At 39.5% G+C, this 13,812-nt stretch overlaps 4 protein-coding genes across 5 annotated transcripts; all 4 read right to left on the bottom strand.

The window, feature by feature from the left end:
* Positions 1-175: 175 nt before the first annotated feature.
* Positions 176-1,899, bottom strand: LOC140760232 (photosystem I chlorophyll a/b-binding protein 5, chloroplastic-like). Of its 2 annotated transcripts, none has more exons than XM_073097099.1 (6): positions 1,555-1,899; positions 1,339-1,471; positions 1,079-1,191; positions 868-972; positions 588-676; positions 176-500 (listed from the first exon to the last, which is right to left on the bottom strand). In XM_073097099.1, the coding sequence occupies exons 1-6, from the start codon at positions 1,671-1,673 to the stop codon at positions 358-360; spliced, it is 702 nt and encodes a 233-aa protein (XP_072953200.1). In that variant the 5' UTR covers positions 1,674-1,899; the 3' UTR covers positions 176-357. The 2 variants fall into 2 exon arrangements, with proteins under 2 accessions (XP_072953200.1, XP_072953199.1); XM_073097098.1 differs by having other exon boundaries at positions 1,551-1,898.
* Positions 1,900-3,289: 1,390 nt separating this feature from the next.
* LOC140760269 (ethylene-responsive transcription factor ERF109-like) lies at positions 3,290-4,184 on the bottom strand. Its single transcript, XM_073097163.1, has one exon. It carries the CDS (start codon positions 4,133-4,135, stop codon positions 3,464-3,466), a length of 672 nt encoding a protein of 223 aa, XP_072953264.1. The 5' UTR covers positions 4,136-4,184; the 3' UTR covers positions 3,290-3,463.
* A 4,327-nt stretch (positions 4,185-8,511) lies between these two features.
* Positions 8,512-10,495, bottom strand: LOC140760374 (alpha-amylase isozyme 3C-like). Its single transcript, XM_073097307.1, has 4 exons — positions 10,335-10,495; positions 10,120-10,252; positions 9,120-9,925; positions 8,512-8,989 (listed from the first exon to the last, which is right to left on the bottom strand). Exons 1-4 carry the CDS (start codon positions 10,410-10,412, stop codon positions 8,738-8,740), a joined length of 1,269 nt encoding a protein of 422 aa, XP_072953408.1. The 5' UTR covers positions 10,413-10,495; the 3' UTR covers positions 8,512-8,737.
* A 1,107-nt stretch (positions 10,496-11,602) lies between these two features.
* Positions 11,603-13,504, bottom strand: LOC140760316 (alpha-amylase isozyme 3C-like). The gene is made up of 4 exons (XM_073097238.1): positions 13,370-13,504; positions 13,134-13,266; positions 12,173-12,978; positions 11,603-12,088 (listed from the first exon to the last, which is right to left on the bottom strand). The coding sequence occupies exons 1-4, from the start codon at positions 13,466-13,468 to the stop codon at positions 11,834-11,836; spliced, it is 1,293 nt and encodes a 430-aa protein (XP_072953339.1). The 5' UTR covers positions 13,469-13,504; the 3' UTR covers positions 11,603-11,833.
* Between the last annotated feature and the right edge of the window lie 308 nt (positions 13,505-13,812).

The raw sequence follows: 13,812 nt of genomic DNA, 5'->3' as shown, positions 1-13,812 counted from the left end.
TCTGCATCATAATATCTGAAAAAATAATTCCTCAGAACTTTCTCTGTCTGATAATTACAATTCAAGCGAGTATATATGTTGAAGTGGTCCTAGTTCCATTATCTCCAACATTAGGTGGGGACTTGACGATCCAACATCATCATTTTAGTGCTAGATCTTTATCAGTTTGATGGCCTTGAAGCTCTAAAGGAAATAACTTTACTTGCAAATATAAATAATTTCTACATTGATGTAGTGTTCTCATTGTTAATGCTGAGAAGACAATGATGATAAAAATCTTATGTAACTCAATGATCATTCATACAAGTAAAAACATTATGTTCTGCAAGACAGCAGCAGCAACTTTGTAGCTGCTTCTCAAGAATGTGAGCTCGTAATCGTCTGAATGATAGTTCGGTTGAACGGATCTGAAACGTGCGTCAAAAGGTTTTCGATTGGACCAACATGGGTGACAGATGCTTGCACAAAGATCCCAAGCATAGCTACCATTGCCAGCCTCCCTGTGATCACCAAGTTTTTCTCATGTCAGCAAATATGCTTCTCACTTTGGAGGTTACTGACATCATAAGAAGAGTTAGAGAAGGTACCATTCTTGATCTCTTTCAGCTTCATTTCATCTGCAGCGTTGACATCCTTAGCAAGGCCAAGTGGATCAAACAATGGTCCTCCTGGATAGCTGTTTGAGATTCACAATAGTAGTAGTTGAAAGTTAGTATAATTTAGTACAATAACATCTTACAATCTATTAAGTAACATGCTCTTATCTTGATAACATGAAACAGGGCATATAGTTCCTTTAAATCTTACCATCTAACCTAAGATCTCATTTCTAGCATGAGGTTTATGATGAGGATGAGCAGTACCTACCCGGGTTGTAAACCTTCTAGTGAAGCTTCCAGTCCTATGAAGGTGCCTTCTTTCGCTTGTGATCCAGGACTAACGAAATCCATGTACCTCTTCGTTTCTGCGAATCTGTAGTTCGAATTGGAAACGCAAAATAGTGAGTTTGAAAACAATGAATTGGCAAATTAAGTTTAGTAGATTAGTGTTTGTAAAGACTCAGGTTCCTGCATCTTACCCCATTAATAGGAGTTGAACAATGAAGAGTGCCTGTGTACTGGCAAAGTCGAACTTTACAGCACCTGCTTCAAACCACACTGGTAGATTGCTTACTCCTGTTACTCTAAGAAACTAGAGAGCATCAAAACAATAAAAACTCCATCACTGTGGCAGTAAAGCTAGCTTAATTAAATTTAGTACATTCCAACAAGAACAAGTTAGCAAACTTATGTTAACAAAATAATTCAGCAAAAGCGAAGTTGCAATGATTATGCATACATCAGTCACTAGGACTCCGGCAACCCCAGCCATGGCAAAGCGGCAATGCACGAGCTCTGCTTGTACATACCACTTCAAGCTCTTGGGATCCTCACCAAGCCCCAAAGGATCGAATCCGAAGTCACCGACGAGCCTAGAAACAATTGCTCAAAGTTTAATCTATTTGGAGATCTACGCATCACAAACTAAGAGAAATTGAAGGAGATACGGACGTGCCATCGAGGTGAGGTGGTGGGTCGAGGCCGGGGAGCCACGTGGCGCGTTGGGCTCGAGCTAGAAGCCGACGGGAGGAGGAGGAGGAGGAGGTACGGAAAGGGGTCTTGTTCTTGTTCCATGAGGTGGAAGAGGGAGTGAAGGGGAAGGTATTGGAGATGTTAATGGAGGGAAGTTGGATTCCAGCATTGGTGATTGATTTGGTGGGAGTAAACGCCATGGGTGCTGTTCGAAGTCTGGGGGCGAAAAACCAACTGCTACTAGCCGTTTGGCGCTGCGACTGCGAGGAATTGCAGATAAGGATGTGGAATATGGGGCTATGGACCATGCACTATGCTCAATGCTCTATATGCTCTATTCTCTACGGAAGAATAATCCTTTTGTGCTAAAAATTAAAGAAGACTGTAAAGGTAAATAGGACAACTTTTATACAATACTTTCTTTGAATACGACTAGGCTTGTGGATGAGCCGATCGAGCTTAGCCTATGGTCCGCTCGAAATTGATTGATATTGAGCTCATTTCGAGCTCGAGCTGAGCTTAATAATATGGGCTTATCTTAACTCACTAAGTTCACTGAGTTGGCTCAGTTCCTAAATAATTCTTTAATATTTATTTTATAGTTACATCGTTTATATTTTTTTGAGAGGGTGCATATAAAAATAATTCTTCTTTCTTAGTTTCTCGTAACTAAATGTTATTCAGCCAATTTAAAAAATTATTCTTTCTATTACACAAAGCACAGGATAAATCGAACCAGGCTCATCTTGTTTGTGGTTAAGGCAAAATAATCAACTGCTCTAGCTAGAAGTTGGCTCATTTACTAATCAAGCTTGACTTTCAGCTGAGCCTATTTGACAACCCTAAATGTGACTCTCTCTATCTTCTCGTATGAATATATATATTGTAATTTTTTTTAAATAAATTCTAAAGGTTAAGTTAGAATTTACCCTTCTTGTTTTAGCTCAATTTTAGTTTATCTCTTGTATTTTAAATTTAAGCGCTCAATCACTCTAGTGGTTAAGACAAAATTATAACTAATGAAATTTTCAATTTAAAAAAAGTTATTATTGATGCTAATATTTTCAAGTTAGATTATATTTATGTAGGAGTGATTAAATTTATTATATCTTAGTTAACAGTTGATTATCTGGTACAATTTAGTATGAACTAGTGATCGAGTTAAGTACTTGAGTTCAAATTAAGATAAAATTGGATCAAATTATAAGGGTGTAAATTATAATTTCCTTAATTCTTAAATAACACTATCTTTTTAACAAACATTTCATTTAGAGTTAAATGTAATCAGACTCTTTATTTTTACAATAATTTTCATATAACACCTTACAATTATGTTGACTAACTACTATCAATTATATATTATGATTTATATAATTCTGCTAATGAAGTTACAAAAATACCTTAAGGGCATTTGCTTAGCTAATTCCATACTAACTAAATTTACTAAAACACTCTTTAGAAAATATATTCTTGAAGAAGTTTGAGAGAAGGGTAATTTTGATATTAGCTCTTTATATCCGATAGTAACGTCACAGATAAGCCAATACTTGGGCATCATTGAAAAGGATTTGACTAAAAATTTGTAGTTTTCTGTTACTAGTTACTAATGATGGGATTTAAGCAATAATCCCTTCTCGGCAAGCGCCGTCGTCACACTCATCACACTCGCCACAGTTCGAGTTCATGGGAATCGTGCAAGCCAACCCAACAACCGCGTATTGGATATCATCAAGCCTTCCACATCTCAATTATTATATAGAGCCCCCAATTAAATAACGTTCATGCCACTCAAAATTTGCTTCCAAATTTACAAAAAGTAATTCCAATCCATAATCCAGAATTAAACAAAAAGAATTCTGGATACTGTGTAAAAAAATTAATTTGTTAAGTAACTACTGATCGCTGAGAGAAGTCATGGACCAGATCTCTCCATCATCTAAAGACAGTAAATCCTGCAGACCATCCCATATCTCCACCATCTCGTGCTCTTGTTTTGTTCCTTCTTCGGATCGTTCGGGTGGTGGCGGTGGTGATTTTGGTGGTGGTTGTGATGGTAGTGATAGTTGGGCAGCAGGCAATTGATCAGGAAAGGGGAAATTGAGCTTGGCTCGCGCCCCCCGGAACTCAATTGCGGCGGCGTCGTAAGCCTGCGCCGCCTGCTCGGCGGTGTCGAACGTCCCCAGCCACTTCCGGACGGCGCGCCGTGGGTCGCGTATCTCCGCCGCCCACTTCCCCCACGGCCGCTGCCGCACCCCGCGGTACTTGTTCTTCTTCTCTTTCCTCTTCCCTCTTGGCGCGCTGCAACTGGCCGCCTCCTCTTCCTTGAAAAAGACGCAGCCGAGGCACCCACTGATGCCGCATTGGCGGCACGTCGCATTCTGCTGCTGCTGCTGCTGCGGCGAAGGCGGTGGCGGTGGCAGTTCAGGAGGAGAGGTGGAGAAGCCGGAGATGACGTGGATGAGGGCTTTGACTACGATGGAGGTCTCCTGCTCGAGAGAGATCCGGGACAAGGGTGGAAGCTTTAGCTTCGAGTGAGGCGATTGGAGTTGTTGTTTTGGAACCATGGCTACTGAGAGCGGATGATGCGGAGTGTTGAGCCTTGGAGTAGGTTGAAGCGTGTTTGGCTTATAAAGGGAAGGGAGGGGAAGAAGGAAGCATGCACGCGGAATGCAAACGCTTCCGGTTTGTACTTGTGGGATAGGATCGCTAATGGAAGTGATGACGTGGGATAGTATTTAAGAATTATAATTAATAAGAATGTTCGCTGGGGGGGGGATTTGGGGATGAGGTATCACGTGAGAAATGTGATGAATTCTGGTGCGGACATTCTCTCGTGGTATGAACACGGGAGGTGGGGCCACTGACAAAATGCGTAGGTCAGCAAGGGTCCAATCTAGTCCTCTTCTTTGAATTATGAACTGAACCGGTAAAAGCGTACCTTAAGGTCACAAGTTCGATGCTTATAAATGCTAAATTTTTTAAGTAGATATTTATTAAAATATACCGTGCTTAACTGAGTTTTTTTTACTGTTCGTGATTTGATCTATTCATAGTTTAAGAGTTGACTCTAATATTCAATTTATATATTAGAGATGTCTAAATCTTTATTTCTACTCTATAATTAGCCTATAACGTTTAGAATGAGATTTAAATTCATGACTTTATGAATAATAATTTTGTTTGATATTAAGTCTGTGGACAAAATCATTGCAATTCAAACAAATGTTTACAACATTTTTTTCTCAATAGCAAGATTAGCAAGGTTATGAGCTAATGAGTTATTTTTCCAACTCGAGTGGAGAATATTGATGGAGGAGAATTGTTTAAATAGTTTAATACACCCGGATAACTTGTGATATTCTCTACTGAATAGAGTTCAAAATGAGGTTTGCAGCATTGATCACTTTGGTACAGTCACCACATTGGCTCATTCATTAAGCTCCACTAGTTCTTTTATGCCAAGTAGGAGAGCAAAAGCTTCATCCACTAGAACTTGGGCCGATAATCTAGACTCCCACTCCCCCTCTCTAGTCGCCCTTCCAAGATGTTCGTATTATCTTGCTGCTGAAGGCGGAATAGAAAGATTTCAGTCCATTGCATTGAACTAAAGCTACTGATTTCTAAGACAATCTTTCTAGAACCTTACATACTGCTGCATTCCTCGTCTTCCAAACAAACTACATGGTATTAAAAGTATATCCTAACAATTCTTTCAAGAGATTAGCGTCAAGGTAGGTCACTCATTCGCCCAAGAAATTAAAGCTGGTGGGTATTCTATGTACATTCCTAATGCGCCAGCAAACTAGACAATTTTAATGAAATGCTGGGAGATGAGGAGGTAATAAATTGTTTCTTAGTTGCTCATATAGAGAGGGTACATTTTGTCTATTTGCAGCATTCTTTTGCCGCGGATCGCTCGAACTAAGATTGCACCCATTAGTCAGCGCTAGACAAACACTTGACCCGGACCTTTTTCCATACCACCTTCCAAAGCTTTGCAGCTGGGGCGTCACAGGGAATTCTTGAGTTAAAATTGTCAGTGGTCATGGCTGTCCAAAGTAGCCGATCACTCATTTTCATTGAAGCTGGATTTAGAGAAAAAAATAAATTTTTGAGATAGCTCTGGCGACCTCCTCTGAGAATAATTAATGCAGCAACTTCGTGCCCCACATCGGCCCCACCTCGCTTTAAGGAGTAATTGGTCTTCTGAGTAAATACCACTGTGCGCTATACCTAGGGGTGAAAACGGATCCGATAGTGTTCAATTCATATCCGGATTCGTATTTTTAGTTCGGATTCAGATTCGAATAGAGATATTGTACGGATAGCAAAATTTAGAATCATATCTTAACTAAACAGATACGGATAATTTTCGGATAAAGGATCGGATCTTAAACTGATATTAATTAAATTTAAAATAATTATAATATTTTATTTAAATATAATTAACATAAAATTATTAAGAGTTTTACAACAAATAATTTTTTGTATGTCAAATATATAAAATTAAAAAAATTAATCTCTATAAATAATATATAATGTATTATTAATAATAATATTAATACTTACTATTTAAATAAGTAAATTATAAATCATTTAAAAAATTATGCAGGTAAAATAGTCGGACGTTGACCATGTGAGGTGGACTCTGAACTCAAGTATACAATTAATGCAAGGAAGATAATAGCTGTCAAAGGTTCGAAAATCATGCTATTTGTGCGCGGAATTGCCACGGTCACACCGTATTGGCCCGCATGACGTTGACCAAACCAGACATTTCTAAATTCAGACTAAATTTAAACCCATCTCTATTCAAACAGATTCTATGAGAACGTGCATATCTAATATGAAAACGAATGAAGGGAAACAAGATAACTATCATAAGAGGGAAGAGGGGACACCATCTAAGAAAAATTAGAGTCACGGTCGACCATTACCATTTAAGAAAACTCTAACTCACCGGCGACCACTGTTACTCATGCTATAATAAAAGAAAAATAAAAATAAAAATGAGAGAGATTGAAAAGAGATAAATAGAACGAAAAGACCATAATAGAGGAAAGCACCTTCCTTCCCCCTAGACACTAAGCTGGAAGAGAAGTTTGAAAGAGCAGCTATATGATTGAGTTAGCAAAGGTTTAAAATGCATCTTCTGTTAATTAAATTGTTATATTAAAAACAAATAACATGCGAGGGTCCCATAATTAATTTTAGAACATATTGAGACTCTTTTAATTTTATTTTAGAGGAAAAATAAAAGAGAAAATATGAATGATAAAATAGTTATTTAATACTTTTCTGTGACATTGATAGATTCTATGTGGTTTACTGAGTAGTGTACATAAAATGATGAGAAAGTGCACGTGGCAATATAGCAACAACAGACGTCTTAATTTAATTATCCCCTAAAAAATTATTAAAAATTAAGAAAATTTATGTTTATCATCCAACCTTTTCATATATTGACAGTTTATGTCTTGCATGTTTTATATTTATAAATTTCTCTCTATGTTTTATTGATATTTATTTAACACATGTTAAGACTATCACTATTTAAGCAAATTGCATAGAAAAAGATATCTCATCTAATTCAACCTAATCTTGGCGTTTACTTTCATCCCTAACTAAGGTTCAATTAAAGTTGGCTGGATGGAGAAAGATACCTTCAATCGACTAATTTATATGAAATTTGTTCTTAGCGCCATCCCATCATATTGTCTGTCTTCTATGAGGTCTGTATTAATCATTTCGTAAGCTCAGCTGGCATAGTCTCTACAGGTCCATTGAGACTCGGTATCAAAGACTTTTTGATATTTTAATATATATTATGATAAATTTATCCTCTTGTGTTTATATATATATATATATATATATATTCCGTACAATATAGTTAATTCTTCATCAATCAATTTGATGAAGGTCTAACGGTTAAGATCTTTAAGGATATAAGAGGTAATTTTTTTAGATATATAATCTTATATATTATTTTTTAATAATTATATTATCTTAATATTTTATTAAGTAAAAGACATATATGTCATTAACTGAGAGTAATGTATATATATCAAAATAAGGGTATCGATGACTTTTACAATTAGCTTGATGAAAATTTAATTATATTTTATCTTATTGATTATTTTTTAATATTTACATATATCTCCTATTAGTTTAAGATTGATTTAAATTAAATTTTAATAGATAGAGATAAAGAATTATATTTAAATTAAAGTTTATATCCAAATAATCAAATTTAAATTATTTAATATTAAATGACTTCTCCTATAATTAAGGCATAAATATATTTAAAAGAGAAATCTTAACGGAAGAAAAAAAAACGTGTAGAGCGCTTCTTTCGTAAAGTTAATTATTTATTAATCAGTTTGATGAAGATCTAATGGTTAAGATTTCAAGGGTATAATAAGAAAATTAAAAAGTTAGGCACACGTAATTAAATCTTCTTAACTAATATACTCTTTTTCTTACGTAATGTAGTTTTGGAACCAATATGGATATGAAAACTGGCTATTATAGCCCGTTGAATTAAGATTATAATTTTTAAAAGTGCATCGAAGTATTTGTCATATATATATATTAAGTTTAATTAAAAAGTTAATGATTTGATATTATGATAAATTATACGAGGGGTGAAATGATACAAAAGAAAGTTTATAGTAGTTTAATTTTAGGCATAACGACAAGAGTCAACTTTTAATTTACCCAAACTTCTAACATTTTTAATTTTGGTTACATTATTATTCTTTTTAGCACCTGTTCCATATGGAGTTTCAATTTCTCATGCTTACCCTGTACATTGGTCCTAAATTAATATTCTAATCGGCAAGCAAGTGTTAGGTGTCTTTTTTAATAATATCCCATTTCTTCCGGGCTTGGCCCAAAATTTTATGAGGGTTAGTAGCCATTTGAATACAGCTTACAAATATTAGGGAAATTACATTCAACACTGAATAATTGAAGTACAAATCCTTCCAGGCCACTGCTTCTCATGTAGGTAGAAGATGAGTGGCCCCTTATGACTGAAAGCATTACAACATCTATATATATATATATATATAATTCCAACCTAGCAATTTTATTCAACTATGAAAACAATGTAAATCAAGTAGTAATAGTATTGCATCCTTGCAGAAATCCACACACCATTTGAATCACCTCTTCTCCCAGACGCAGTAGTCGCTTCCATGAGCAGCAACTTGGAAGTTGGAAGGGACCAAATTGCCAATATCATATCTTGGCCCAAGCTTAGTGATGATCTTGTCATCAATGATTGCCATGTAGAGATCCGCTTCTGCGACGAGAATGCGCAGTGTGCTACTCGGATGAATGTTATTTCTGCTCCTAATTGCTGCCAGGTTGCTGATCTCCTGCTTTAATCCCCACTCGAACAAGTGATCATAGAACTGCACAAGAAGATCACAAACACACCTTGAGTTATAATTACCGTGCTACCGTATATTAATTTAGTATTAGATTACTATAGTAGATCATATTTTTCTTAAGTATATATATATACATATAGGTAAAACTTACAATGGTGGGGATTCCTGGATGAGTCAAGATGTAAGCATAACCCTGCATGACCTTATCAGAAGGAAAAGGCCACAACTTCTGCGTTGATCCAGTGTCATGGTTGTCGACGAACGTCACCGCCTTCTCCGGCCACCACCCGATCAGTCCTGGAGCCTTCCCGTTCGAATCCCGCATCCTCCACAGCTCCCCTTGCACCGCCGCCTGCAGAATCCCCTTCGTCGTGAAGTCGAACGCCGTCGCCGGCCCCCCTACTCCTTGCACCCAGTTCACCAGCTCCTGCCTCTCCGAGTCTTGGTTGCTCGCCGGCTTACCGTCGCCGCCGTAGGATAACGAGATCCAGATCTCCGCGACGACAAAGTTGGGCGAGGTGTTGGCCACGTAGGTCTTCGCGACGCTCGCCGAGTAGCCCTTAGCGAAGTCCAAGCGCCAGCCGTCGAATCCGACGTCGGACTTGAGCCAGTTCAGCCAGTCGGAGAGCTCGCGCTGGACGCGCGGGTTAAGGTGGTCGATGTCGGGGGCCGCCGCGAAGTCGATACCAGTGTCGGGGTTGCCGGTCCCGTCGGAGTATTGTGTGTCGTCCCGGCAGATCATATCCGGGCCCCAGTCGAGGCGGTTGTCAGCGGTCCCGCCCTCGAAGATGCAGTAGATGCCGCGCCCGTCCTTCTTGTCGGCGCACCGGTGGTTGATCACGATATCAGCGACGACTTTGATCCCCTTGGCATGGAGTGCAGCGTTCAGGGACGTGAGCTCTCCCTGGTTTCCGTACTTTGAGGCGTTGAGGTCGTACAGCCTTCCTGGCATGTAACCTGACAATGCAAACAATATTTTTTTCAATTGCTATTAGTTAACAACTCATTTTAAGAGAGCCAAAAGAAATTAAACATCTAAACGAGCTCCAACTCAGCTCGATAAAGCTATATATATATGAATTGATTCTCAATAGGAAACAGAGAGCTATTTTTTAAAAAAAATATTTAAAAAGATATGAAGTGAATAAGACCTTGCACTGAAACAGAGTGGGAGGGAGGGGGAAGCCACACGTGCGTAACTCCCGCGTTAGCTATATCATCCACTTGGGCCTTCAAAAAGTTGTACAAGCCCCCATCCTTTCTCCAAGACTCCCAGTTAAATCCCTGCATGTATTATATGTTAAAATATATAAAATATATAAAATTATTGTTCTCTATTAGCTTTCGAACTTTTCAAATTGCTTACCTGGAAAAGGATCTGGGCCAGTACCAAGTTTGAACCGAAGGATAGTAGTAGAAGAAAGAAAACTAGAAACTTGATCATCTCTCTTCTTCTCAATTCACCAGCTATTTGCTTCAAATATGATTGCACCAAACTAGCAAGCAGTAGTAGTAGTAGTTTGTTGAATGTTGTTGCTGCGATATGTGAAGAACCGAACACCCAACGGTAGGTTTATATAGAGACCAAGATCTCTAAACTCCTCACAGTGAGCAATCTCGTGGGTCCCAAGGTTATTCTGGAATAAATGCCGAGGGGATAAGGGAATGCCGTTACCAACGGAAAGGGAATTAAATCTATGCACTCTAAACTAGATAGAGAGAAGAAGAGTGGCCTGATAAGGGCTAGAGATTGGAGGCGGTGGCGGATAATGGCGGCGGCTAAGGATGTATCGTAATTAATTAGAGACGTATAAAGATATCCGAGTTGGTTTTGTTTCGTTCAGTGGGACAATCCAACCAACTTCGTTATCCGCAGTACAAGTGGGAAACAGTGCAAGAAAATACGACGGGATGGATTGGTTATCCGGAGGATTCCGTTGGCCAGCAGAGCAACTGGGGAAAGCCTAGCTATACGGGGGTACGTATAGGAAGTGACAGGATAACCTGACGCACCTTATGTCCTTATCCACCTTTCTTCTAATTTTGTGCCTCGGATATTGTGTTGGACTGGACAGAACCTTCTTTCAAGCTCTCAGCTGTGCTACACTTTCAGCTAACGCAACGCATAGTTGCTATATCTAGAATACATATGCATGCTAGCTTCTAGGCTCAATGACCTTTATCCAATGTGGACCACTAATAATTGACTCTATATTTGATTGGATCATTAAATCATTGGGAAATTTGGTATTCACATCACTCAAATATTATTTATATCTCTATTTTTCTCTTTAAATTTAAAGTGTGTGTGTATATATATATAAGGTAAAATTAATAATTCAAAGAAACAATAGATGCAACCCTACATGTATGATGATATGATATATCCCATTTCGTTACTCGGTAAGAGCACTGGAAGGATGAGAGCAGAGAGCGTCATCAAAGAGTGTTTGACCGAATCACTTCATCTTTCTTGGCCGACCCATTTTGCTTGTCCTGCGGCAGCAAAGGATTCAGCTCTTTTTATCTTTCATTTAATCTGGATGCTAATAGGAAATTTGACGGTTTCATTCAATTAGATTTCCTCTCTATATGTATAGGCTGCAAGATGAATTTATGAGTAACGAAATTTAGAAGATATATGACTCCATTTGTATGATCTTCTTGTCTCAAATGGATCTCCAAATCCATCAGCTTTGAATCACTTGGGAGTGTCCAATGCTTTGTTATACATCAAACCATAATAAGCTGGTACATTTTGAACTCTGCCGTAGTGAGAGCTTTATGATAATTAGCAACATTATCGTTGACTTATACTGAAAAGAAAAGAGAAAATAGTAAGACTTCATATACAGCTGTTCTTGTTCAAGTGCTCCTCTCCCAGACTGCATAGTTATTACCACTCGCAACAATCTGGAAGTCAGAAGGAATCAGATTACCAACATCATATCTTGTTCCAATCTTCACAATAATCCTGTTGTCGATCTTCGCAAGGTAGAGATCTGCGTCCGCAACGAGAATTTGCAACATACTACTCGGTTGAATCCCACTTTTCGACCTGATTGACGCCAACTTATCGATCTCCTCTTTGAATCCCCAGTCGAAATAATGATCGTAGAACTGCACGAGAAAGTCCTCGATATTTCAATGTACATATAAGAGTGCGAGTGAGAATTGAGTTGGTCAAGATGATCAAGAACTCACAATACAAGGTATCCCTGGATGTGTTAGAATATAGGCATAGCCTTGCATGACCTTATCGGAAGGAAAAGGCCATAGATTCTGCGTAGAGCCCGTGTCGTGGTTGTCGACGAACGTGACCGCCCTCTCCGGCCACCACCCGATCATCCCGGGCGCCTTCTCATTAGAATCTCGCAACCTCCAGAGTTCACCATTCACAGCTGTTTGTAGAATTCCCTTAGTAGTAAAATCAAATGCCGTAGCCTGATCACTTACTACATCCACCCAATTCACCAGCTCCTGCCGGTGCGCGTTCTGGTCGTACGCCGGCTTACCGTCATTCGCGTAGGCGAGCGAGCTCCAGATCTCGCCGACGACGAAGCTCGGCGCCGTGTTTTTGACGTACATCTTCGCGACGTTCGACGAGTACCCCTTGGCGAAATCGAGACGCCATCCTTCGAAGCCGACGTCGTCCTTCAGCCAGTTCAGCCAGTCCGAGAGCTCCCGCTGGACGCGGTCGTTGAGGTGGTCGATGTCGGGGGCGCCGCCGAAGTCAAGGCCGGTGTCGGGGTTCCCGGTGCCGTCGGAGAAGATGGTGTCGTCACTGCAGATCATGTGGGGCCCCCAGTCGAGGCGGTCGTCAGGGGTCCCACCCTCGAAGAGGCAGTAGATCCCACGGCTGTCTTGCTTCTCGGCAGTCCGGTGGTTGATGACGACGTCTGCGAGGCAGTTGATGCCGCTGCCGTGGAATGCGGTGATCAGGGACTGGAGGTCGTCTTTGTTTCCGTATTTTGATACCTGGAGGTCATACAGCCGTCCTGGCATATAGCCTGAGGGGTGGAATTTCCACAAACACTTTTGTTACCAATTGAATCGATCAACAAACGCATCGGCATGTAGCAAATTTAACCAAGCATATATACACTTGAGCTATATATCATCTCCAAGTATAAGGCAAAATTACTAAGATGAAGGAAATAAACACCTTGCTCAGAAACAGAGTGCGAGGGTGGAGGGAGCCACACGTGTGTAACACCTGTGGCGGCTATGTCATCCACTTGGCCCTTCAAGAAATTGTACCACTCCCCCTCCTTCCTCCAAGACTCCCAGTTAAATCCCTGCATGCATGCTTAAATTAAGAACAAACAAGAGGATATATACCACTTATAATTTCTCCTCTTATTTTTTCCTTTGTTTTCCTTTATAGGTGTGTACATGTACCTGGAAGAGGATCTGAGCAATTGCCAAGTTGGAAGCAAGAGATAGTAGAAGAACTACTAGAAACAAAGCCAGAGATAGAGGGTTCGTATGCTTCCCCATCTCTTCTTCTTTCTTGCTTCGACGAATAGATGTTAAAACAAGGATTTTATATATATATAGAGAGAGTGAGAGAGAGAGAGCTCGCCTCGGCTTTCCAAAGTTCTGGTATCATGTATTTGGGAATTGGGTCCCACCTTATTATAATGATTGCAGAGGGATAGGATCATAGGAATGCCCATACAACGGAAAGGTTCAGGAGGAGAGAGAGAGTATATATATATATATTATTTGGGGGTATATGCGGTGGATAGTGGCGCTTTCCCACCTCTCTCTTCTAGAGCATCGCGTATCCGGGCAACGGAGGATTGTGACAGTATATGGATGCTTACCTGTTTAGCATATGA

The sequence above is a fragment of the Typha angustifolia genome, chromosome 5, assembly GCF_048772165.1.
Source record: "Typha angustifolia cultivar Huaian chromosome 5, ASM4877216v1, whole genome shotgun sequence".
In the NCBI taxonomy this organism is placed as follows: Eukaryota; Viridiplantae; Streptophyta; class Magnoliopsida; order Poales; family Typhaceae; genus Typha; species Typha angustifolia.
The sequence above is the reverse complement of the archived record's forward strand: the minus strand, read 5'-3'. Positions and strand labels throughout refer to the sequence as shown.